General features: G+C 42.1%; 1 protein-coding gene across 4 annotated transcripts in view; it reads right to left on the bottom strand.

Moving 5' to 3' along the window:
- The window catches only part of TRIM55 (tripartite motif containing 55), a 49446-nt gene extending 26209 nt beyond the window's left edge, over window positions 1-23237 (bottom strand). For all 4 annotated transcript variants that reach the window (XM_011940883.1, XM_011940882.1, XM_011940885.1 and 1 more), the window contains exons 1-4: window positions 22701-23237; window positions 21636-21808; window positions 14786-14951; window positions 12771-12866 (exon numbers count right to left, since the gene is read on the bottom strand). In XM_011940883.1, the coding sequence (XP_011796273.1) occupies window positions 12771-12866; window positions 14786-14951; window positions 21636-21808; window positions 22701-22868 (603 nt within the window). In that variant the 5' untranslated portion in view covers window positions 22869-23237. The remainder of the gene's footprint in view (window positions 1-12770; window positions 12867-14785; window positions 14952-21635; window positions 21809-22700) is intronic.
- Window positions 23238-26983: the final 3746 nt, after the last annotated feature.

Here is a 26983-nt window from a genome sequence, read left to right as displayed (position 1 = left end):
TGTGTGTGTGTGCAAAGAAAATGCTATGATACTTCCTGGTTTGTACCTTCAAGTCTCTTTCTGCTCCACCTATACCAATATTGTCCTAGTTTCAGTACTCCTATATAGATTTTGTAGCTTCCCAAGGGCCTCTGCAGCTAGGATTCCCTCCTCCCAGCCAACTCACACGCTGCAACCAAGTTAATTTTCTCAGAGTACAGTTCTAATCATGTTTTTTTTTTTTTTTTCTTTCCTTTCTTTCTTTTTGATCCAGAGTCTAGCTCTGTCGCCCGGGCTGGAGTGCAGTGGTGCGATTTCGACTCATTGCAACCTCCACCTCCCAGGTTCAGGCAATTCTCCTGCCTCAGTCTTCTGAGTAGCTAGGATTACAGGCACCTGCCACCACGCCCAGCTGATATTTGAATTTTTGGTAGAGATGGGGTTTCACCACGTTGGCCAGGCTGGTCTTGAACTCCTGACCAAAAGTGATCTGCCCACCTCAGCCTCCCAAAGTGCTGGAATTACAGGCGTGAGCCACCATGCCCGGGCTTAATCATGCTTTTTGCTATGATGACTCCCCTTTACACAAAGAATAACATTTAAACTTCATAACTAGCTTTCAAGACCCCTCCATGATCTGGTTCCAATTTCTCTCATAACTTTCTACTATCCTCCATTGCATACCCTGAATTCCAGCAAAAATAAACCACTCACTTTCTTTGTTCATGCTTTCCCCTCTGTCTGCAATGTTCTTCCCCAAGTCACCACTGCAAACTCTAAGCAATCTCAAAGACATTGTCGGACTACCACTTCTTCCATAAAGTGTCCCTTGATATTTATGGCTGAATGCAACCTTTTAACTTTCTGAAATCTCATAATAGTTACCACTGATAGCATATATCTGTATCTACCAGATCCTTATTTATCCGATACTGTCTAAGAATGGGAAACATTGCATCCGGTCTATGCTCTTGGAGAGAAAGGCTGTGTTGGTAGTCTGGCTTGCACGTTTGTATTGTGTGACTGAAGTATCTCCAGTACCATCCAGATCCCTTTACTCTGGGCCCATCTTTAAATCATAATTAATTATCCAGTTCACATAGTCATTGGCCTTTTGATTTTTCAATCCCTGGTAAGCTTGGTGTGCATGTATGTCAATCTCCTTGGACTTGACTGTCTCTGGATCCAGGATCTTTCTAGCTGAGAGCAGGTTGTGAGCCATAATGATCTAACCTAGCTCTCCTGCACAGTGAGAGCTTCTTGGGAATCCAGCAAATTTATTTCTGACATCTCTGACCATTCTATAGCCTTTATTACATATTCTTTCATTTTGGTAAACATTGAAGTCTTTTATGTCATGTATTGCTTTCTTCCTTTACGTGAATTTCTTAAATATCTAAACTATATTTTTCTTGAGGGTAGAATCTGGGTCTGCCTAGGACACACAGCACCTTGGATAGTAACTGTTCAGAAAATATCTGTTGAATAGATTTTGTGGGTTTTTTTTTTTTTTTTTAGAGATGGAGTCACGCTCTGTCACCCAGGCTGGAGTGCAATGGTGGGATCTCGGCTCACCGCAACCTCCACCTCCCAGATTCAAGTGATTCTCCTGCCTCAGCTTCCTGAGTAGCTGTAATTACAGGCACATAGCACCTTGCCCGGCTAATTTTTGTATTTTTAGTGGAGATGGGGTTTCACCACGTTGGTCAAGCTGGTCTCAAACTCCTGACCTCATGATCCACCCGCCTTGGCCTCCCACAGTGCTGGGATTTCAGGTGTGAGCCACCGCACCCGGCGGAATAGATTTTTTTTAACGTGTTTCATTTTCTCTCAATTTCTCTACTATTCTCAGTGTGGAGTGGGGGAGAATGACCTAAACCAAATTGTTGATTATGAAGATACTCTGCAAATGTGCAAGAAATACATCCTTCACTCCATGGCCTTTCTTGGAGCACAGTCAATTCTCATCACAGTTCCTAACCAAATTATAATGCACGGAGATCCAGTGGTGCCAACCATTTTAATAGTAAATGACTTACCACTGTCATCCACCCATGCATTCATGGATTTAACAAACAATGCACGTCATTTGTGTCATGTATCATGCAAGATACTGGGGATCCAAAAAAGAGTTAAGCATCATTCTTATTCTCAAGGAGCTCACAGTTCACTGAGAAACACAATAGACCAATAATGTAATTTGATATGTTAGGTTGAATAATGTAAATATTTTAGAGATCTATACCAGGTGTTCTAGAAGCATTTATGGAATCTTTGTCCAACCCTTTGTGAAGATGGAAGACCTTTTAGGAGAGCCAGAAATGTTGACTCAGGAGGAGTTTTTCAGAGGAATTAGTTCTTGAGCTTGACCTTAAGGAGGAGTAGGAGTAAAGGAGGTTGGGGAGGGGATGAAAATGCTTGAAGTCCTGGCAGTTGTCAAAGTAATGAAACAATGGTCCATGCAGCATGTCAAGATGTGGAAATTGCCTGGCTTGACAAATTTCCATCCATTTCCAGCCCTTTAGCTTGAGAGTTGGACTGTTCAACCAGGCCTAGAAACTGAAACCTATTAGTAGTTTTCCAATCAAACTCTCTTTCACTGTATTATCTTTTGTTCCAACCTTCAGGCAACCATGTGCCCATTGTATACATGAAATAAGCCTCTCCGATATTTAGAAGTTCTACTGTGAACATACAATGGTTTCCAGCTTGTTTCTCCCAAATGAGTTGTGCACTTGAAATATGTATAACATAATGAGTATTATATCAAGATGTAATACAGGCAGAAGGTCTTTGATTCACAAAAGTTTTCTCCTGTGTGATTTAATATGTGAGAACATTCAAGTTTATGGCAGCCAAGTCATTTATAATGAGACAAATGTGAAGTCATGTGTAATCTAGTGTACTCTCTCAAGTCAAATAAAGATGAAATCACTTATTTTGACCATATAATTTTTTGGCCAATTTAAAGTTTTTTGCAGCAACATGGATGGAGCTGAAGGTCATTTCCCTATGTGAAATAACTCAGAAACAGAAAATCAAATACTGCATGTTCTCACTTATAAGTGGGGACTAAACAGTGGGTACATACGAATGTATAGAGGGAAATAACAGACACTGGTGACTCCTAAAGCAGAGAGGATGACAGGAGGTAAGGGCTGAAAAATTACCTATTGAGTACAGTGTTCACTAATTGAGTGACTGGTACAATGGAAGCCTAAACCCCACCACTACGATATATCCATGTAACAAACCTGTACATACCACCTGAATCTATAAAAATTTTAAAAAATTAAAAAATAAGTTATGTTATTAAATGAACTCACATTTAATACTGCTATAGCTTGTTCAACTGACATTTCTATCATTATGTAATGCCTCTCTTTATTGCTGGTAATTTCTTTGCTCCGATATTACTTTATCTGATATTAAATTACTCAGCTATCTTTTGGGAAAAAAAGGAATAACTAATTTCATTCCTATATTTCTTCCAATTCCAAGCATTATTTTATTTCTATTCTGTTTTTTAAATAACTTATATTGATTGTTAGTACAATTATTATCATTTGTTTATACTTTATAGTGCAGGAAATACTACCCCATATGCGGTCTATGTTTCAATTAAAATTATTATATCATTAAATACTGTGTAAAGTGCTTACAATATTACCTGGCATATATTGGTACTGGATCAGTGTCTATTAAATTCAGGTCCAAATTCCTTAATCTGAATTATGTAGTTGCGGAATTTTGAAGCTGCATGGAATATTAGAAGTAACCTGCTCCAAATCAATCATGTCACTCATGTGGAAACTGAAACCCAGCAGAGATGTCACTTTCTCAAGGCCATCTGATTATTTATTATTGGTGCCTGGCCTAGAGTCAAGGTCTTTGAACTCCTGGGACATTGCTACTCTCACCACACCCAGCTGGGCCCATATTTTAAGTAACTTTAAAACTCATATGAAGTGCTTGTAAATGAAATATATGCCTTTTAACAAATTTACTGGCTGGGCACAGTGGCTCACGCCTGTAATCCTAGCACTTTGGGAGGCTGAGGCAGGCAGATTGCCTGAGCTAGGGAGTTCAAGACCAGCCTGGGCAATACAGTGAAACCCCATCCCCACTAAAATACAAGAAATTAGCTGGGTGTGGTGGTACGTGCCTGTAATTCCAGCTACTTGGGGGCTGAGGTAGGAGAATCTCTTGAACCTGAGAGGTGGAGGCTGCAGTGAGCTGAGATCGCGCCATTGCGCTCCAGCTTGGGCGACTGAGTGAGACTCCACCTCCAAAAAAGAAAAACAAAAAACAAAAAAAGCAAATTCACTATGCTTAAGGTAGGTTTTTTAAAGGCAAGGCATCTTAAATTGTTTTAGAATTATATTCACTAGTTCATTCTTTCAACAAAATTCACCAGCTACTCACTTTGTACCTGGTATTGTATGATCTAATAACCTGCCATCATTTTTCAATGTTGTGGAGAATAATAAAGAAAACAATGTATCATAAACGATAAATATAAAATTATATTTTCTAATTCCTAATGGAAAAAACATTTTTCTCTTGTTTAATTAGCTTTTAATATAATCCTATGCAAAAAAGGGTAAGAGTTAGATAAATCTGTTTCTGGAACGGCAAAAATACATGCCTCTTCCTTGGAATTATGAAATTGGAACTTACAGACTTTTAGAAATTAACTCAAAATGTTCAGGTTAACCTAATGTCATATTCAAATGTGAAATACTCCATGAAATGAAGTCTCCTATTTTTTCACACTCTTTGAGGTAGAACCCACACACGAGAGACTAACTTAGGTGCCCCCTAACATCAAAGTGCTGTGAAAGTCAGGGAACGATAAACACCTCAGGTTATCAATTTGCCCTCTAAGCTGACGAGGGAACAGATACGTGCCATGAAAAAAAAAGTTCTCAGAGGCCACCTAGCTACTGACAGTGATGACTGTGAATTTCAGTACCTACTGTGCCTTTGTTAATGTGAATCTGCAACACTTTCAGCAGTAAGTTTCTAGCAGCCTGAAAAATGGAATAGGAAAAAATGTGGACTTTTGCATTGTGAAAACGTCTGCAGACAGCACACTTTAAAGGATTGCTGTTACCTACAAAAGCATGAAAGTAACCATATTTGTCTCTTCTCCACAAACACTTCCTCATTTCCAAGAAGGCTCCTTGCTTTTAGTATGCTTCTTTCATTTACTTGAGTAAAAAGGTATGCATCTTTAAGACCAATTCGGAACCATATACCTCCCCTCTTCTCTGGACAGTAATTCAATCAAGATATATAGTTTTTGAGCTTTCGAGTTTATCTTTTCAAATAGTCTCCATTTTCTCCCTTTTCATGTCTGTGGTTCCTACATCCTCTGTGTGTGTGCACCTGTGTAAGTGTGCTTAGCAAGTGAAGTATAACTCCGCCATAAATGCAGTAGGTATTGGCCTCCAGGCATACTCTGATGCAAAGCCTCTGGCTGTGGCACAGCCTTCCTCCTGGGTCTGCTGGGACAGTTATATTTCTTGGCTTCTTGGGGGAATGAAATTAAAGTTGTCTATAATATTTTAACGAAAATAAAATTCATCCCATTTCTAGGGAAAACGCAGTGTGGATGCAATATACCAAAAGGGGATGATTTTACAAAGTGAAGATTATCTTTCCCATATTGAAATGGTAAGATGATGATGGGTGGGATATTTGTTCCTAACCAATGCCAACATTTCTGGGATATTTGTTCCTAACCAATGCCAACATTTCTGGATGTAAAGAAAAAAAATCAAATGGTCATTGGGTTGTTTCCTTAGAAGTGAGTAGGTAACATGTAACATTGATCTAAAGCCATTGTTTAACTGTTGCCATCATGGAAATGTTAACATTGGCAGACTGCAATTTCTAGTCACCTTTATATTTCAGTAGTAATAAGAAAAACAGAATATGCAACTGCAAAGAGAACCTTTCATGGAAAAAAACATCAACAATAGATGACCTTACCTTAAAAGAGAAGATAGCCTTCCAAGCATAACACTATCTTACCACTGTTTTAAATGGCTAGATTTTTATTGGTTTGCTTTTCTCTCAGGTAATTATCACTCTCTAAAATGATCTTGTTATTCATTTGATTATTGCCTAACTCCTCTGTTAGAATAAAAACTGCCTGTGAACAGGACCTTTTATGTTTAGCTCATCACTAGTTCCCAGCATTATGTGTACAGAAATATGGCATGCATGCACACTTGAGAAATATAGATTGAGAAAAAGAAAGAAAGAAAGAAAGAAAGATGACTTGCATCTAGAAACATTCAGCCCTCATGCAAAAGCTTCAATTTTGTTCTGTTCCAAAGAAATAGGTATTTAAGTGGATATTCCACGCTTCTGCTTCATTCAATGTTAAAAAAAAAAAAGACCAAAAAACAAAAAATCCAGTAAAATATGGCTATGCAATCTTTGGGAAACCATTGAACCTCAGGACCGTCATTAGCGTGTTTGTATTTCTACAGTGAAAGATTGAATTGTATAATTGCTAAGGTCCCTTCTGACTCTACAGCTCCAAGACTCTCTAATTTCAGGTAAATGTGAAGACATTTCGGACAGTCACTGGGCTGTGACCTCCCTCTGTTCCTGGCAAGTCTTGTGTCATTGACAGCATTAAGACATACATTACAAGTCCTAGCCCCGAAAGCTCAGCACTAGCTTGTGCATGTGTCACGGCCACAGTAGGAAAAATCCTAAGGCAACAACGACCACTGCTCTTACCATGTAAGGAATACAGCTCTGTGACCAAAATAGAGCTGAAGATAAGCTCTTAGCCCCACCACTTGTCACTGAGCAACTGGCTTGATTAGGCCCATTTGTATCTCCACCACATTCCTCCAACATTCATCGAGACATACTTGTTCGGAGCTATACCTTCATTTGAAATAAGGAACTTCAAAATTCCCTTCATTAAGCAAACAGGATTTCCTCCCACTAATCCTCCAAAAAAGAAAAAGAAAAGCAGCTTGTAGATTAATAATACTGAAAAAAGAACTATACTAAAGTAAGAAGTTCCTTTCAAGAAAATCAAATCCAGCCTTTCATTTATAAAGCTCCAGTTACAAGCACTTGGAGAAGTCCCATGAGTACAGACTAGCATGTCCCTAGAAAGAGGACAGATAAACTAGAGAGACACTATCTTCTGGGCACCCAGACTGGGATTCGGCTCTCCATCAGCCACCCCTTTTGTGTAGTGCTCAGCAAACAACTCCATTCAGTGGCTGGGGTCTCGGGTCTTCCAAACTCAGGCTCTTTTCTACTACTTTATGTTGCCACTCCATGTTCAAAGGATAATTATGCCATAATTTGAGGGATTTCTAACACTTAATCTTGGGGTTCTTGGCATTTGGGTTGTTCTGGGCTAGGCCAGATCATTTAGAATCTTCTTGAGTAGACATTATGAGGGCTGAGGGCCAGGTGGGCCTGTTCTGAGTGGAGCCCCATGGTTAAGCGAAAGCCACTTGTCAGGCTGGGCAGATGTTTATCTCACTCCGGTCTGCTGTGGGTAGTCACCACGTTTCCCAGAAGAGGCTCAGTCTCCCTTGGTTGCCAGTATTTCCTGTTGCCACAAAGCCTCTTTGATAAAGAACGGAAGTCATGTCTAGCTCCATTCATTCTCAACATGTCCCTCTAGAGGAAGTTGCTCAGTCCTGCCATCACAGTTAACTAGGACCTGACAGTCTTCTGACACCATTTAAAACATGCTCCAGAATCGTTAGAGGTTTCAATTGGGTCACATCATCAGAATAAGTGTATGCTTCCAAGCTGACCCTGAGGCTGTTAGGTGACATTTACCAAGCCCCTGGCATGTACCTCTTATTTCAACTTCGTCATCATGACAATGCTGTGAAGAAGATATTATCATTCCCACTGTAACACTGAGGAAACCGAGGGGCAGGAAGCTTAAGTAATGTGCCCAATGTCATGTAATTAAGCAACAGAGCTAAAACTCAAACTCTGAAATCTGTTCTTTTAAACATATGCTATATTGACTTTACAATTCTGGCAAGCTATTTAGACAATTACATTCATACTTCATATTTGTAAAGGCATGGGCAATGTCTCAGAGATGAGAAAAGGTCATTTGGGGTAAAATCACTGCTTTGGAAACACAATGAATTTGTTCTCACTGCACAATCATTGGAGGGTTTTATTCAAGTTGTCCTTTTTCAGAGATTGAAAATGCTCAATATCAAATATTTATTATTCAACTTGGAACAATTTTCCCTAGACAGGCCATACAAAACAGGGATGTTTCTAGGCCTGCCAGCCTGCCTTTGGGAGGGCTAGTATTAACAGCCTGTGCCCTTAAGTATCCAGTGACATAGGGTAAGTGCCATTGGTAAAGTTTACAAGAGGTAGATTATGTTCTCTAGGGATGAGGAGTGAAAGTCAAGCATGTTTTCCTGGAAGCAGAGAGCTCCCCATGGACATTTCCACTGCCTGTAGGCAGCCCCCCATCCAGTTCCTTCCTGTCCAGAACATCTCCAGGCCTAGAAAGGCAAGTGAATATTCACATCATGCTGGGCTCATAGAACAGCCCAGAAGCCCTCCATCAACCGGCAGTCCAGAGTTCAGGGACCATCTTAGGCCAAGCCACCCTCAAGAAGCAGAGGTAAAAAGACTCATGGCTCCTTCACTCACCGTCAGCCCACAGCACGGAAGGAAAATGCCGCTCCCCCTTTCAGACCACCCTTTTGCAACTATAGTCATTCTCAAATCCTTCTTCATTATCACTGTAAATTCATGTTAACTGCAGACATTATTCTTAAATGATAACAAGGAGTCCACAATGTAATTTACTCTAAGCTCAGCATTGCTCCAGGGCGGGTCCTGGGACAGGTGCCTCCCCAGCCCAGTCCTGTGCAATATTACATGATTAGGACAACGTTAGACATGTGCAAGGAAGGCACTGCCATCAAAGGGCTCTGGGGCAGGTGTCAGGGCCCCAGGCGGGGAGAGGCTGTGTAATTATGAAAGGATAATACCCACCCCAGGGACTACTTCATTTCCATCCCTAAGGAGATCTTCACCAATCAGAAAACAGAATTCTTTAACAACAGCTCCCCACCCCCTGGCCAGGAACTACTCATAGCTTCTCAGAAAATGTTTCTGGGCAGGTGGTGAGTAAAGCCAGAAAGGGAAATGAACTCCGGGCAGAACAGGAGACACAAGAGCTCTGTGGCCCTGACCCCGGTAGAGAATCCACCCGGCTCTCAAGCTAGGACCATTTCACTGCAAGCCGAGGACCTGGTTTGCTCCATGTTGTCCCACCTTGCAGGCTGGCAAGAAGCTGAGCCTCTGGGCTTTGCCCACTGATATGGAACCGGCTCTGGGAGATCACCCCAGCAATGACAGATGCATAGGGTGGCCATCTGGAAGCGTCCCTGTCCTCAGGGACACTTCAAACGAAGGCTAATGTGTCAAGTGGGAATCATAAGGTCGGAGACCTCCATGGGGCTTTGAGACAATCTTTACATCTCCAGATGAGCCACCTTAACTGATCTGAAAGAACTATGCTCATGTGAGTCATATTCACTCATTCTTTATTTTGCTGATTAGTAAAAATGTCAGACTCACTTTATAAAAATGTGAATACAGGAATATAAAAGGGAGGCACTGAAAATCACCTGCAGTCCCACTATTCACAGGCCTTAAGCTTTTGATGTTTTTCATTCCTGATTTCTCCACATGAATGTATAGAAGGTTATAAGTAAATATCCACAGTCACGTGTTGCTTAACTATGGGGTACGTTCTGAGAAGTGCATCCTTAGGCAGTTACATTGTGTGAGCATCACAGAATGTACTTACACAAACTCACATGGCAGAGCCTACTGCCCACTTAGGTTGTATGGCACGATCTATTGCTCCTAGGCCACAAACCTGTACAGCATGTTACAGTACTGAATACCACGGGCAAATGTAATACATGGTATTTGTGCATCTAAGCATATCTAAACATATAAAGGTACAGTAAAAATATGATAAAATATGATATTATAATCTTACGAGACCTCCATCACATATGCAGTTCATCACTGACCAAAATATTACATGGTGCACGACTATACTTTCTATACTGTTATATATGAATATACATCCTAAACAACAAATAAAACTGTATACTTGCTATGTTTTTTCATCTTATAAAAACAGGTATGAAATAAATGAAAGAAATGAAATAAGCAGATAAAAAGATGGACTTTTAAGACTCCTGACAATTTGCAGCCTCATCGTAAAGTCCTGCAGAGAGTGATTACATACCCTCCCCTAGCCACCTGTGAAAATGCTTATTAGAAAAGTATGTCACGTTCAATGAATGGTATTGCCAATAAGAATGGGGGTAATGATCCTGCCCTTCCCTTCCAGGCATTCTTCCTGACATCTGCACTAATCCCTACTGCTGATTTAACTTCAAACCTGTTCTTGTCATTTCGGTGAATAAAAACAGCACTTCCTACCGCACCCCTGACTGGCTTCTATGAAGAAAATCTGTTGTCAAATCTCTACGGCCCACTCAGTGTCCTCTGATGCTGGCTAAAGGGAGCCCCAATCATTTGCATTTGCTCAAGAATCAAATTGCTCAAGGCCCAGATGGACCCCTCCAGGGGTCTTCTCCTGTGCGTCCTCCAGCTTCTCCATCCCAGACAGAAAGCCTGTTCCTTCCAACAGACATCTCCAATAAAGCCTTGAGATCACCTCGCTCACCCACAAGCAACATGCCCCTATTTATAAACTCAAGACTCAGGTTGGTACTACCTGGAGTGCTGATTCACGGTATTATAACTGAATTGTATTTTGCCTTTATTGTAAATAAGTGCAAAGAAAAAAGTTTGTACTGTCTGTTTCCGAATCTCTTTTGGCTCTTCACCAAGAGAAAACTTTCCTCCTATAAATGGATCCCAGACTGATCATGGATCTTTTCAGGAATATGAGTGTGGAGAAGAAACGAGATTGATTTTAATAATGTGCAAATTTAAAATGAGATAAGTATAGCTAATGTTCTAAAGCCCTCATTTAGAAAATGACCTTTAGCTTTCAATAGAATTTGCCTTTCTCATGATAAAATAATAAGAATAGTATTTATTGGACACTCACCACACGCCAGGCACTGTGCTAAGCATTTTGCTTCTGCTTATTTAATTATTCATAGCAACTCTATAAGGTAGGTACCATGATTGCCCCATTTTTACAGAGGAGAAAACTGAGGAACTGAACCTCCTTGTAGCAACACAAATGGATCTTAAAAACATAATGCTGGTGGCTCATGCCTGTGATCCCAGCACTTTGGGAGGCTGAGGCGGGCAGATCAGGAGGTCAGGAGTTTGAGACCAGCCTGGCCAACAGAATGAAACCCCGCCTCTACTAAAAATACAAAAAATTAGCTGGGCATAGTGGTGGGAGCCTGTAATCCCGGCTATTCAGGAAGCTGAGACAGGAAAATCGCTTGAACCCGGGAGGCAGAGGTAGCAGTGAGCCGAGATCACGTCATTGCACTCCAGCCTGGGTGACAGTGTGAGACTCCATCCCAAAAAACAAACAAAAACCCCAAAAACATAAGGTTTGGTTTTTTAAAAAGTAAGAAGCAGAATGAAAAATACCGCACAATACCATTTATAAAATTAAAAGACATGCATATAACACAATACATATTTTATAAGAATACAAACAGAACATCAAACGTGTTAGAGTGTGATCTATGGGGAGGAGAACAAGAGTGGGAAATGAGGATAATGGGAAATAAATAGATAACAAGAGAGGCTTGTACCCAGCAATGAGAACTATATGCCATGAACTGAACAGCATCATACCTCCACCCTCTGCACAGAGGTCCAACTACAAAAACAATGACCCCAAAGCTTAGAGCAGGGAGATTGTAATGGACTGCTCCGGGTTACAGAGCCAGGGCCTGGACTTGAACCCAGATATCTTGCACCTGCCCCAGAGCAACATGGCTGTAACTAGTCAGTGAATTTTCAATTCCTGAAAAGATATCTGTCACATAGCTAACTCTCTTTAGGCTTCCACACTTTAAAGGCCTCCAGTAATGACATACTTTATATTTGATCTTGAGGGACAAGTAGATTTGCTCTACTTACTATACGGCAAGCACATATATGAGCTAAACAACCAGCCACTCATCTATTCATTCAGCAAGTTTTGTTTTTTGTTTTTTTTTTGTTTGGAGTGTTGATTATGTGCCAGGCATTGGGCCAGCCAGAGGGCAAGTGGTGATGAATGAGCCTGAACTCTGGCCTCCACGAGCTCACAGCCCCCGAGCCATTCTCTAACTACAGCTAGGCAGATCTTTCTCCTCCTGACAACCACTTCCCAGTATTGCCGTGAGAGTGGAGAAGTGCAGCTCAGACCTGCCTATGACTGTCTAAAGCACCGACGAGCATTTCCTAAGACAGTTTGGATTTCCACCAAGAAAGTTTGCTGTAACAGCAACAACACTGATTTCTATGATGGGGGATTTATTTTTCTTGTAGCTAACCTTTCAAAAGGAAGAAAGAACAACACATGCAACAATAGCCCTAGTAATTGTGGTAACATCTGCCTCAGTGACTCATGTGGTAATGTCTCTTTTTGTGCTGGAGGTGAATATTTCAGAGACATATCAGGAAGGAGGCCATTCTAGAAGCAAAGAATGAAAGGTCAGAACAGGGATGTCTAGTGTGGCATTGAGGAAGCCACAAACCCCCGGGTATTGCAGGCTTGGTTGAGATCCTGTGAGAATCACCTGACTCACCTCGATAGTTTTGCAGGTGTCTTCCAGCTGGCTGATCACTCCCTGGACTCGATCGTTGCTGCCCACGAGGACAGCGATGCCATCGCTGAGCTCAGACTAATGAAGAGAAAACATGAACCCAATATCTTAGGGATTTCCTAGTCACCCCAACTGTGAACTGGTCATAATATTGTCTTTACAGGTTCTTAATTTAGGATACATGCAATCCCTAAGGACTAACAGGGAGGCCTGTGGACCTCCTGATATTGCAAGCAAACTTTTGTGTATGAATACATTTGTGCAGGGAGAGGTTTCACAGTTTTCATCACATTCTTAATATTGAGATCAATATGTTCAAGCTAAAGAACTGTAAGTATTGTTTATAAATGACATGGAGACAAATACGCGACTTCAGGGACCTAAATGGAATTATTTACCTAGTGGAACTAAGGGTCAATTTTACTTGGGAAATGTGTATAGTAAATACTCATTTATTCAACATACACTTATTATGGGCATAAGAATGTAGTGTATACAGACACAAACACACATTAGACTAAGTCATTACAAACTTCACACTGAAACAAAGAACTGGTTCTAGGAGAGAAATGTCAACTTTGAAATTCCTTTGCTCTTTTGACTTAGCAAGAGATTCTACTGTTCCTATTTACCCCCTTCCCAAGGCTGGCTGATGGAGCCACTGGGAGCACTGGATGGGCACTTGGGAGACACATGTACTTGGTCCAGCTCTACCCCCAACTTCTCTGAGATGTTGGGCAAAACATATATTCAATTTCTGCCTAATTTTCTCACATTTAGAAGGAGAAGATTGGACCAGAACAGTGATTATAAAATATTTTAAAGCTGCAGAACCTTCTTCAAATGAAAGCTAATATGGAGGTGAAGCTACTTTGGCCAAACAGGAGCAAGGGTGAGGGTCCCACCAGTCTGTCCTTCTGTCCATCTCGCATGAGTGTACGGGCTCTGAAGGAAGGACTGTGAAACAGCTACCATCCAGTTCTATCATGCTATGACTTTTTAGGAGGTGGGCAGAACAGAAGGGGGAATAAATTGTAACTGGATTGAAAAGTAAACAAATGTTGTGAATAATTTGCAAAATCTGGCTTTAGCACTTAGTGGCCACTAGTTGTAGTTGCTGTTGCCCAAGAGTTTTACTTCCAGATTTGATTCCAGTGCTGATCTTCACAGTAAAACACTGATCAAATGTGGAACTGATGATTCTAAATGAAAGAAACTGAGAAGTGGAACTGCTCAAATTCTCAGTGCCTGGAGTGGCTACACCTATTGGAGTACTCAACTCCGCTTTTATCTGCACCAAATGGATAAATTCTGACCTGCTCGTGCATGAAACCATGTTGGCAGGTTGGTAAAGTGTAGAGGGGGCTATGGCTGAGGCCCTGGGGTCAGGGGGATGCACCACACTCAGAGGGGTCTTTAAGCAACTGGCCCCGGTGACAGGAGGGCCAGCACAAGTCTGTGTTTTAAAGCTGTTCTGTAACTGTATGTCATTAGTGTAACCCTCCCTCACTAAGAGTGCGAGAGAAAAGGCATTGAGGAGGACAAAAGAAACCTTTCATGGGTGGATGAAGAAAAGTATTCTGTGATTAGGGTAAAAAGCTGTCCTTTTCTTATCTGTAGTCTAAACTTCACATAATATTGAGCAGTTTGAGCTTTTGCTGGGTCCCCTAACATTGCTCATCTTCAGCAACCTCCAAAGGGCACAAAAACAGGGATCCTGCCCTTCTGTGCCCCTTCCTGAACCTGGGCACCCCTGCCCTGTCTCGCCTTTCCCCCCACCGTCCAGGGAATTTGGTGTGTGCCTCGTGCACAACTGTGCACACATCTTCCTGCAGATGTGTGTGCCCCCAGTGTCCCTTGGCCTGACCTTGTGTGCCCCCAGTGTCCCTTGGCCCTGTGTGGCTTGGGTTGCCTCCTCCACCAGAGGAGGCCACTCACACTGGCCCCAGCAAGGCCCTGACGTGTGGGGATGGGGAGGGAGGAAGCAGCTCTGTTACCTTCTGTCTCTGGAACACATGAGTGAGGGGAGCCACCTGGCAGTCCTTGTGTGCACCGAACACCTTGCACAGAGAGCAGGTGGGCACTTCGCAGTTCAGACAGTAGATGTTGATGCGCTCCTCTTCATGCTCCTCGCACATAGGCTGGTCGGACTTCTTTTCTGGCCTGGGAGGAGGTAGGCAGATAAATGTCCATCAGCTCTCACTGGGCCAGAGCAGAGACTGTTGCTCTGCCTTGCAAATTCCTTCTCGTCCCTGTATGCCCAGCAACTCTATTCCAGAAGACCCCCAGGGGCCCTTCTACGTGCTCAGAGTTCACCAAATTCAGCTTCCCTGCAGGTGTAGCAGGGGAGTGCTGGCAAATCTCTAACAATTTGCTTGGGGTAGGGACAGAGACGTGGAGACCCTGATTTGTACCATTTGCCCATTTCCATGGTGTATTTCCACATGGCCGATTTTAAGTTATTTAAGGTTTAAGAATCTGCTAGTGAAATTCCTGAAAGTTGAACATCGGACCCTGGTGAGCCGTCAAGAATGTGGTCCAGCACTGTGTCCACACGCTCACAAGTTTCTCAAGGGACACTTTCCCATTATGGACCAAGAACAGGAAGTGTTGATGAACTAAAAGTCAAGTTTGCACAAGTTTTGGGAGGAGCTAGGTCACACCCCTCCAGCCTCTGGCCCCAGGAAACACCCTTTTCACTTGAAGGAGTGAGGATAGGCGTGGCTCACATGGAACCTAAATCTTCTGATTATTAATTCAAGTACTGGTTGGCTGCAACTGTGTATGAGAGGTAAGTGTGGGTGTACCTCCTTATATAAACCCCAGGAATTCTCATATATCCTATCTAATGACTGAGGCTGCTAATGGTTTTCAGAAGCATTAAAAAAATTCAAATCCAAATCCAGAAGCTTTCTTCAAATTTCGAAACACATAGTTATTTAGCAACATCTTAGATTTGGGACTACATTTTTTTTTGTTGCTATACAGATCCAATTTTTAAAAACTACAGGTTTTTATGAGCCATGAAATCAGTTTAGGGAGCTATGATCCACATTGTTAAAATAAAAATAGAAAGGAATAGCAAATACTGTGAATTACATGTAGTAAGAAAAAGTACAGCTATTCGAAACTTTTGTTTCAGGTGTACATGTGTATATATGTGACTGAAACAAAAGTATATGTGTGTTTGTGTGTGTGTTTGTGTATGTGTGTATATATGTATGTATGTATGTGTGTATATATATATCCATCCATATATGTAAGTGATTACAATGTAAAATGCACTTCCTACTGTGAATCATGAATACAGGTGTTGAAACCCATTGTTTCTGATGTGTGGTATCTTGTAGCTGCAGCCTCAGAACTCAGAGAAAGGCAGAGAACATGCTGATGTACCTCTGTAAGACGCTAATGTTCCTCTATAAGTTGCTAGGTGGATGTCAAGTACTTGAGATTAGGACAAACATGGGAGAATCCCTGGGTCTCATAAGAAAATTGCACGGACTTCCAGTTTCAAAATATTAGAATCTGATTGTTGCAAAAGGAATTTCTGTCTAGTTTTGCAGCAATATGCTTTCCTTGAAGTCTATGACCTTCTAATTTGACCACATATTTGGAACTCAAATAAGGAAAGTCAACTCCACAATTGAGAAAATTGTTCCCCTCTCAGGTCTGTCTGTTTCCTCCACTAGAAAATCAGCTCCATGAGGGCAGGGGCCATGATGAGTCTTCTTTTTTGCTGCATCTCCAGTACTCGGAACAGTGCCTCGCACAGAGGCAGTGGCTCCGTAAATATTTGTTGCACAAATGAGTGAGACAACGAAAGGGAATTTGACCTATTAATGGACAGTATTCTCTGTGCTCTAGTGTAACACCACCCAGCTGGAGAAGGCACGGCAAATATGGGGAAAGCCTGTGATCACCCGGCACTCCTGAGTGGCAGAGGAAGAGACCAGACAACTTCCTGATTACTCCTTTAATAAATGACAGTGCCCTCTGGGGTTTGGACTGGCAAGTTGGTCTCTGCCTGGTCAAAGGTATCTTCCCCTCTAAATCCTTCCCTCCTAGGTATCTCCACCTTATTATTAACGTGGGTTAAGCAAGAGTGGGCAGCCTGGGTTCCACATGCTGTTCTGATATCAATAACTGTGACCAGAGATAGTGTCACAGAACACGGGTCTATGCAGTATATGCAAATATTGAAAATGTGAAAACAGCCATAAGGCTCTACATTTAGTTTTGTTTGTGATTCAATTTATTTATTTATTTTTTTCATGGTGCTGTATACACTGATTTCTCGTATTCCTCATTGGGTTTTTCCTATTTAGGTTGTAGCCCAGCCCCAGAGGCATTGCACACGATTCGTGTGTTAGGCACCCTGAACAGTGTCTGGCACATAGCACACCCACTCATAGATGAGCGTATAATGAGACCTCCGTACAACTTAAAACATGTAACAGACTTGGGACAGATTTGGCATGTAAAAAAAAGACATAAATACATTTTTATGAGGTGAGAGCAGCCAAGCTCACAGCTGTGGTCAGGGCCTGATGCTAAATGTTGGCTGTGGCCCCTCGCCGTTCAGTGTAGACTGGACTAAGGAGTCTGTAGCCTGCTGTCTCTGGTCTCTGAGGTTTCTGAGGCCACCCTAAAGTTTCCTGAGGAGTGGGCATCTGGTCTTGGTGAGGCAATTCAAGTGGTAACTTTGTAGTCAAACTGATTTTTTTTTGAGATGGAGTTTTGCTCTTGTCACCCAGGCTGGAGTGCAATGGCTCAATCTCAGCTCACTGCAACCTCCACCTCCCGGGTTCAAGTGATTCTCTTGCCTCAGTCTCCCAAATTGCTGGGATAATGGGCATCTGCCACCGCACCCAGCTAATTTTTCTTGTATTTAGTAGAGATGGGGTTTCACCATGTTGGTCAGGCTGGTCTCGAACTCCTGACCTCAGGTGATCTGCCCAACTCAACCTCCCAAAGTGCTACGATTACAGGTGTGAGCCACTGTGCCCAGCCAAACTGATCTTAAAGCTTCATTCCAGCTCAGCTTCTCCATGTAGTGGCTGTGTGGCCTTAGACAAGTTACTTAACCTCTTTTGGTCTCAGTTTTTACTCGTATCTAAAATCGGATTAGGGGTCTTCTAATTAAATGTGGCAGAATGAACACAAGCACGTATTTATTTATGTATTTATATATGTGTGTATGTATTTATTCTGCTGAAATCCCAGTGAAATGAAGATAAGGAAATAAAAGGGCATAAATTAATAAGGACAAAAAGTGAGCACGGATGACAGCAGATGAGAGATGTCAACCAAATGTTGGAAATTAGGAACATCTGGATGAAGGGACATGACCTACTTGAGTTGCATCTTAGTTCTGTTACGTTCCTGCAGTGAGAAGCTTACAATAAGCAAGCTGACTTGAGCTATGGAACCCTGGAAAGGCTCTAGAACTGCAGGAGCCAGGAGTCCTGAAGGCGGAAGTAGGCAGTGACGGAGTGGGAGAGGTTGAAAAGAGGAGGACTTTGTGCACATTTCAAGAGATTACTTGAGGATGTGCTCCATAGAAACAAGGGAGTAAGCCACCAAACAAGGAGACCTGGAATCCAGGAAGCAAGGGGTTCAACCCAGGGGAGAGTAAAAGAATTCCCCAGTAGAGGGTAAAGCCTAGCCATGTGAGGGCTCAGTCCTAATCGTCTACAGCCGAAAGTCAATAGGAAATGTCTAAAATTGAAAAGTCAAAGAGTAGGAGCATACCAGTAGTATGCACATGTCATTGGTGATAAATAGCAGAAAAACAGCTAAAATAATTAAAAGTGGTTGACTCTGATGAATGAGGCTTGGGGGTAAAGAGAGAATAGGGTGGAGATAGCATTTCTCTTTAGAGGCCTCGTATACTGAATTTTAAAAAGTGTGTATGTTAGTTACTTTAAGACACTAAACACTTTAATAGGATAGCAGTAATTATAATAATCAACGCCTCACAGGATTATTGTGAGAATTAAAGAATTTCATATGGGCCAGGCGTGGTGGCTCATGCCTGTAATCCCAGCACTTTGGGAGGCCAAGGTGGGCAGATCACGAGGTCAGCAGATCTGGACCATCCTGGCTAACACCGTGAAACCCCGTCTCTACTAAAAAAACAAAACAAACAAAAAAAAATACAAAAAATTAGCCGGGCTTGGTGGTGGGCACCTGGAGTCCCAGGTACTGGGGAGGCTGAGGCAGGAGAACGGCGTGAACCTGGGCGGCGGAGCTTGCAGTGAGCCAAGATTGCACCACTGCACTCCAGCCTGGGCGACAGAGCGAGACTCCATCTCAAAAAAATAAAATAAAATAAAATAAAATAAGAATGCTAGGTTTTGGCTGGGCACGGTGGCTCATGCCTGTAATCCCAGCACTTTGGGAGGCCGAGGCGGGCAGATCCTCCAGGTCAGGAGATCGAGACCATCCTGGCTAACACAGTGAAACCCCATCTCTACTAAAAATACAAAAAAATTAGCCGGGCCTGGTGGCAGGCGCCTGTAGTCCCAGCTACTTGGGAGGCTGAGGCAGGAGAATGGCGTCAACCCGGGAGGCGGAGCTTGCAGTGAGCCAAGATTGCACCACTGCACTCCAGCCTGGGCGACAGAGCGAGACTCCATCTCAAAAAAATAAAATAAAATAAAATAAAAAAAGAATGCTAGGTTTGGTGGAGACTTACAGTCTCCAGCCTTTCTGGAGGAGGTCAGAGTTGACCAATAACATCCCAGTCTGTGACTGGTCACCCCTCCACCCCCTTCCAATGGCCACAGCTGAACTCTTCTCACTGTGTGTATCCAAGGTCATTCCAGGGTTACCTAATGTACCCTGAGGCTCAAGGTTCTGGTCTAGTAAGGCTGCCTGCCCCCAGGGGACACTTGCGTTTCTTCCCAGACATATGGCCAAGTGCTCTGTGCGACTTGTGGTTCTGCTACCAAGTAAAATTGTCCCACAAGCAAGTCTCAAGTTCAAGAAAAAACAGCGTAAAAAAATCACAGAAAATCACAAAGGCATCCCTAGTCCACTCAACTATGAGCTTTATTGTTGGAAATTTCGTTCATTGCTTTTGTGCAATTTACTTCCCAGCCCTGGGTACTATTTTTGGCAGCTGCACCAAGCCAACTTCATAGTTAAGGTGAAGATGTGTTTTGTAGTTTTACTAATACTGCAAGTTTTAACATCTCTTCTCTGGATTTCATAACAAGTATTGCTATTTTTTCACGTCTCAAATTGCCACTGTGACAAGTAACAAAACATAAATTTATTGCAATAAATAGAACATGTAAGAATATTTGTGGTGTTGCTTAATCAGCTGGGATTTATGGGGCAACTATTCCGTGCAAGGCACTGTACTAGCTCTGAAATTTGTTATGTAAGAATATTTGTGGTATTGCTTAATCAGCTGGGTTTTATGGAGCAACTATTCTGTGCAAGGCACTGGACTAGCACTGAAACTCTTGTTAATATAAACTCTCTTAATATTAGGTTGGTGGAAAAGTAATTGCTGTTTTGGCCATGAAAAGTAATTGCAAAAATCGCAATTTTGCATCAATCTCATAATTAATTGGTTTTTAATTGATTGGTTAAGTTTTTAAGAAACAGTGTGTATTTGTATTTTAAAGTAGTGAAATACAATGAGATCAAATCTGTAAAGTAACAGCAACAGCAATAGTACTTTTGTTCTTGTCAAGAGACTTTGGAAGCAAGGGAAACAGCCAGCTGCAATCTCTGCAATATGTCATCAGCAATTCTTCCCCAAACCCATCTAGATCCTGGTACTATCTAATTTAGTTTTGGATCTTTGCGGAAATTAATAGCTATAATAATTATAATAATTATGTTAGATTTATAGAACAGCTTTCCTTCCAAGAGCACAAGCCCCTTAGAGCTCTGCAGATGTTCCATAAATACATGTCCCCTAATGGAATCACAATGAGGCCACTTCTAGATGGTCTCAATATTGCTATCAAGCTTTGTGGACTGGACTGACCTGTGCACAATTGAAAAGGGGCTCTTCACATCGTGCCTTCTAGGAATAAGCTTCCCACAGAGTTGTATCTAGGAAAGGAATTCTATAGCCAATGTGGTTTGGTGAATAAGAAGCCTTTTTTGTTATTTTTTTAAATGAATGGATGATATATAATGCTATCACAATGCTATTCGCAATCAACAAGTGAATGCTGACTATGCAGTAAATACAGTATAAGGAATAGGGAAACATAACCTGAATTTCATCTTTTTTTCCTCATGTCTCTGAACTTTAAGTCCCTAAAGGCCAGGGTTTTGCCTTGCTTTGTGACTTCCCTTAGAGTAAATACAGTGACAACCTATGTTAGAGGATTTTGTTTTTATTATTACCATCCAAACAATCTTAAGGCAAGACTGTCTGAATTAGGAACTGGGCTATTCTGGAAGATGCCATTTCTATTAATTTTCTATTAAGTTTTTACTAGATTTTTTTTCTTTGCTTTGTAGAGATCTGGAGCTACAAAGGACCTGTGAAGTGCAAAAATGTGTAAAATGGATGTAATACCAGGATTTAAGGTGTAGGGGGACAGCAGTATGTTTCTTTCAACATCCCCATCTGGAATGGATTAGTGTTAATGAGTCCTTAATTCTTAAATTGATACAAAAGCATGGGCACCAACTCCCCTGTCTCATGCTGTGAGCAACTCTCAGTCTCACTGGGAAGGACTGACTTGGAAAACCATTTTTCCATAAAACAGTCTGTGATTGATAAACAAGCATTCATGTAGCAACCCATTAAACCAAACAAACAAAAACAAGTTTCAGATGGCCTTGACACATGGAAGAGTGGAAGAGTGTTACCTGGTGGACTCCTGCTTGTAGATGTCAATGATATTTTCCACCAGCAGGTTCCTCTGAAGTCCATATACCCCATGTCTATCCAAAACCACTTCATGTCTACAGGATGGGCAGCGGAATCGGCCCCCTGATGCCATGGTGGTGCCTCCTCTTGTGGGCAAATACGGGTTAGAGGCCTGTTCTTGCCAAGTAAGAAAAAAGGAATTGGGTAATGCCACAAGTAGCTTCTCTGAGACTTATTTTCACTCTCTGCTACTACAAACAACATGAACTTCTACTTTAAGCTTGCCATAAGATCATCCCTCAGGGCTTTCTCAGCAAGTGGTCCTGAAACACAGGGTCAGACCTTATCCATAGTCATATGCGAACATACCACTGTCTATGTAAGATATTTTTCCATTCAACATTTTCAGAACCAAAAGTTCCAGCCAGAAACTCCACATTAAAGTCTTCTTTACTTATGTATAGAAGTAAAGAATTACTTATTTATAGTTTTGAAACACATTAAATGGTTTGATTTTTAAAAATATATGATTCTTAGTATTAAAATAAAACTAGATTTGGGAGTAAAGAGGACACAAACCAAATCATTAAAAGAAACATGATTTTCTTGAAAGTAAATGCAACTTTATAAAGTTTTTTTGTTTGTTTGTTTGTTTTTCTTTTTTTGAGACAGAGTCTCACTCTGTTGCCCAGGCTGGAGTGCAATGGCACAATCTCGGCTCACTGCAACCTCCACCTCCTGGGTTCAAGCAATTCTCCTGCCTCAGCCTCCCAAGTACCTGAGATTATAGGTGCCCGCCACCATGCCCAGTTAATTTTTTTTTTTTTTGTATTTTTAGTGGAGATGGGGTTTCGCCATGTTAGCCAGCCTGGTCTCGAATGCCTGACCTCAGGTGATCCACTGGCCTTGGCTTCCCAAAGTGCTGGAATTACAGGTATGAGCCACCGCGCCCGGCAACCTTATAAAGTTTTTTAAAGGATTTCACCTCAATGTTAAGCACTTGATTCCAAGAGAAGGGAATCTTTTCCACCCCCTCCCCCCAACCAAATTCCAAATAAACCTACCTGGAAAATATCACTGGCACATTTCCTACACAGGTTGTGCTGACAGGGAAGAATGACCACAGGTTTCGTGAACATCTCTAAGCAGATGGGACAGATGAGTTGCTTCTCTAAGTTATCCATGGTCTGCTGCTCTTTGGAAAAAGACTTGTAATTCAGAGATGCGCTCATCTCCTCGCCGTCCCCAAGTGTGCTGCCAGGGAAGGGTGCTGCAAGTGGCTCCAGCAAGTGTTTCCTGGATATTATTCCAGGGATTGTGTGATCAAGTGTCCTTTACGTTTCTCTCGGTGGAGGACATTGTTTCAGGCCCTGGTTTGGAGTGGGTGCCGGAGCTGTTTTTAGCAACCTGCAGTCACGTGATGTGGGCTGACTTGTCCATATAAGCCAGTGACAGGAGGATGGATCCTGACAGGTGACAAGCAGGAGTCAACATTCTTGCCCCAGGGAGTGAAGAGAGTGGGTGGGAAGGAGGATTACAAACCCCATTTAGACAGGGTTGTGAAGAGAAGGAGGTCAAAGCTGACAGTTGTCAACAACAAATGCAAATGTGCATGCCTAGCCACTGAACCATGCCCTCTGTGAACACTCACTGAGAATTTGGCGACAGTTTCTCCAGGAAGGGGCAGAATGTAGCACAGAGTCTGACTGTGTGACTAATGCCAGCCCTGTCTTGAGAGTGTAGGAACTGAGTCACCGAAAGTAGCCTAATGGAGCCTTCTTAGGTGAAAATGAACAAAAGATGTCTTGAAAATTGTTATCCTGGCTTCACGAGGGCAATCATCAAAAAGGCTTTCTTAATGTTAAGTATTTCACCTTTGTCAGCTGGGGTTGTGGTCTTTGAAAAATTACAATTTAAAAGCTAAATTCAAATCTTCACCATAAAGGTATCTACCTAATGAATAAATAAATACATGCATAAATAAAAATTCAAAACCAGTGAATGATCTAATTATTTGAGAAAAAAGTTATATGATAAAACAACTCTAGTATGCTGTTTGCTCTTTCGCATTGCTTTCCTCTTCCTTGGCCCTCTTTCATCCTATACTGCCCCACCTCCTACACACACCCAAAAACACAAAGCAAATCTGATGGTCTTTTACTGATTATTTAAATTCTTTTTTTTTCTTTCTTTCTTTTTTTTTTTTTTTTTTTTGAGACGGAGTCTCACTCTGTCGCCCGGGCTGGAGTGCAGTGGCCGGATCTCAGCTCACTGCAAGCTCCGCCTCCCGGGTTTACGCCATTCTCCTGCCTCAGCCTCCCGAGTAGCTGGGACTACAGACGCCCGCCACCTTGCCCGGCTAGCTTTTTGTATTTTTTAGTAGAGACGAGGTTTCACCGTGTTAGCCAGGATGGTCTCGATCTCCTGACCTCGTGATCCGCCCGTCTCGGCCTCCCAAAGTGCTGGGATTACAGGCTTGAGCCACCGGGCCCGGCCTTAAATTCTTAAATTATATAATAGCTTGCAACAATAATCAGTAATGTGGTAGCAACTGGCAGGGGCCTGGGGGTGGCAAATCTATTATTTCATTTTGTCATCCCTTGGAGGACAGTTACCAGTGCTATTGACAAGTGAAGTATAAATGGAGTCCTATTTCCATACCTGCATTTCATCTGCCTCCAAAATAACTATACTCCCTTGCATTTCCCCTTCCTCCAAGGTGACTTTTTAAACCATAGTTTCCCTGGTCATTTCTAATATTCTTGGTCTGCTCTTGAGTCATAAACATCGATTCTGACATTCATTGGGATTTTGTGAAGCAACAGTTTAACCAATATACATTGTATTTAAAAATTTTTAAATCAGATCAAAAATGAAAAAGAAATCCATGTCTGTTTATATGTGATAAATTTCGGCTTTCTTTCTCCTTGATTTTAAAAACCTGGGACAATGAACACATTTTGTTAACATATCCCTGGTGTGAATTGGTGTGAATTAGATTACCAGTGAAGCGTAGGTCAGTGTGACTGGTTATGTGTGGTCTTAGTGCTGTGTGCACAGAGAGCTTATTGAGAATCTAACAAGCTCTATTAATTAATAATAAGTTATATGTATTCATAAACATATCGGGGATCTTTAGAGAATTATCTTAGTCCTTTCAATATTTATTTAGCAACTACAGTGAGGACAGGGACTGGTAAAATTTTTTTACTGAATTACTTCGGTTCACCCAGCCTAGACAGTTAATTGTGTTTATCAATTCATGGGCTGTGGACGGGAGGTCTGAATACAATATGTGAGATATTTTCTAGGAAAGATTAAGTTTCTACTGCCAAAGACCTTGCAATCTAAGTAAAAGCACTCAAACTAATCATGCACGTTGCAGCAGAGTCTTTTCTTGTAGAAGGAATTCATTCCTTCAGAATATATTCATTGGATATGTGTAGTGTGTCCCCATTGTGTGAGGCTCTGGGGATTGAAAGATGAACAAGACATAGGTCATTGTCCTCAAGGAGCTCAGTCTAAGAGTGGAGATGAGACGTGCACACACACAATATAGTACAAAATAAAATGTGATAAAGAGTGCAAGCCAAAAAGTACCTGAGACAGGTCTCAATCGAGAAAGTTTGTTTTGTCAAGGTTAAGGGCGCGTGCCAGGAGGCAGGTCTGTGCCTTTCTCCAAAGAAGATTTCGGAGGCTTTAATATTTGAAGGGAAAAGGATGGATATCGGAGAAAGAGAAAAAAAATTTCTCAGTTGTGGGTATAGATAAGAGGCAAACGGTCGCATTCTTTCGAGTCTTTGATCAGTCTTTCACCAAATACATAATTTACATGTTGGGGCTGGGCGGTAGGTAGAGGAATAATAATCATTTATGTCTTCCTCTAGCTCAGTGAGTCTGCATTTTTACATCAGAGGAAGAAAGCAGATATGCATTTGTCTCAGGTGAGCAGAGAGATGACTTAGAGTTCTGTCCTTTGTACCACGCCTGTGAAGATAAGCTGTCAATTTACACTGTCAGGGTAAAATTCAACAAAACTGTTTTAAGGTAAAGATATTGGGGCCTGTAAGGAATTTCCCAGTGTGCAAATTGTAAGGCAGGTATGTAGCTTTTAAATCTTTGTAGCTATCTTATTTAGGAATAATGTGGGAGGCAGGTTTGCCTGATGCAGTTTCCAGCTTGACTTTTCCCTTTGGCTTATGATTTTGGGGTCCCAGGATTTATTTTCCTTTCACAACAGCTACAGCAATTCAGGGTCGGAGGAATCAGAAGGGCTTCATGGGTGGGGGTAGTGTTTGAACTGCTGAACTGAGGATCTCAGAGGGATGGACGTGTAGTTCGGTGGGGCATGGCTGGGGCTTTCCAAGAGAAGGCACAGAAGCAGCAACATGGGCATGCACAGGCGTGCAAGGGATCTCCGAGCCACGGTGGCTTGAGCTGGAGGGCAGGCACACTGCTCAAGCATTGGCTGGCCATGGATACTGCAAAGAGTTTTTAACACTTAATAAATTAAGCAGCAGGAAGTCGTTAAAAGTTTCTCACTTCCGTGAGAGCAGTGGTTGGTTAGATTGATCTTTCAGTGAGAATTGGGTTAGATTAGCATGAAGGTGACTGGTTAAAGACCAGATCAGAGGCTGTTGCCAATAGTCCAGGTGAGAGGTTGGGAAGCCCTGGCACAGGTCATGGCAGTGGGGAAGGAAAGAAGGAAATGATCCCTGGGGCTGCTATGAAAGTAGAATCCACAGAGATGACTCAGATGCGTGAGCCTGAGTGACCAATGATGTAGTGAGAGGCTGCAGAGTGAGTCAGAGACAGGCAGGCTTTCTCCCAACTTCTGCATCTACCTCGCTTTGTGGTCTTGGAAGGTGACCTCACCTAGGAGGATTTCAGCTCTGCCCTCTGTAAGTGAGTGGGGTTCATAACCTAGCTCAGCAGCATTTGTAGAAAAAAACAAAAACCTCTGAAACAGTATTTTCTTTTAAGAGCCCGAGGGTCACTCTGTTGCCCAAACTGGAGTGTAGTGGCGCAGTCATAGCTCACTGAAACCTCAGACTCCTGAGCTCAAGCAATCCCCCCACCTCAGCCCCCTGAGTAGCTGGGACTACAGGTGTGCACCACTAGACCCGGCTAATTTTTTAATTTTTTTGCAGAGACAAGGGTCTTGCTATATTGCCCAGGCTTGAACTCCTGGCTTCAAGCCATCCTCCTGCCATGGCCTCCCAAAGCTCTGGGATTACAGAGCTGATCTCTATCTTCCTTTCTCTGTCTTTTTTTTTTCTCTCTCTCTGTTCTTTCTTGCTCCCTGCCTTTTACTTTTTCTTAGAACTGTCCCTGGAGGCTACACAGG

Source organism: Colobus angolensis, unplaced genomic scaffold, assembly GCF_000951035.1.
Source record: "Colobus angolensis palliatus isolate OR3802 unplaced genomic scaffold, Cang.pa_1.0 Scaffold194, whole genome shotgun sequence".
In the NCBI taxonomy this organism is placed as follows: domain Eukaryota; kingdom Metazoa; phylum Chordata; class Mammalia; order Primates; family Cercopithecidae; genus Colobus; species Colobus angolensis.
Note: the sequence above shows the minus strand (reverse complement) of the source record. Positions and strands in the feature narration are given on the sequence as shown.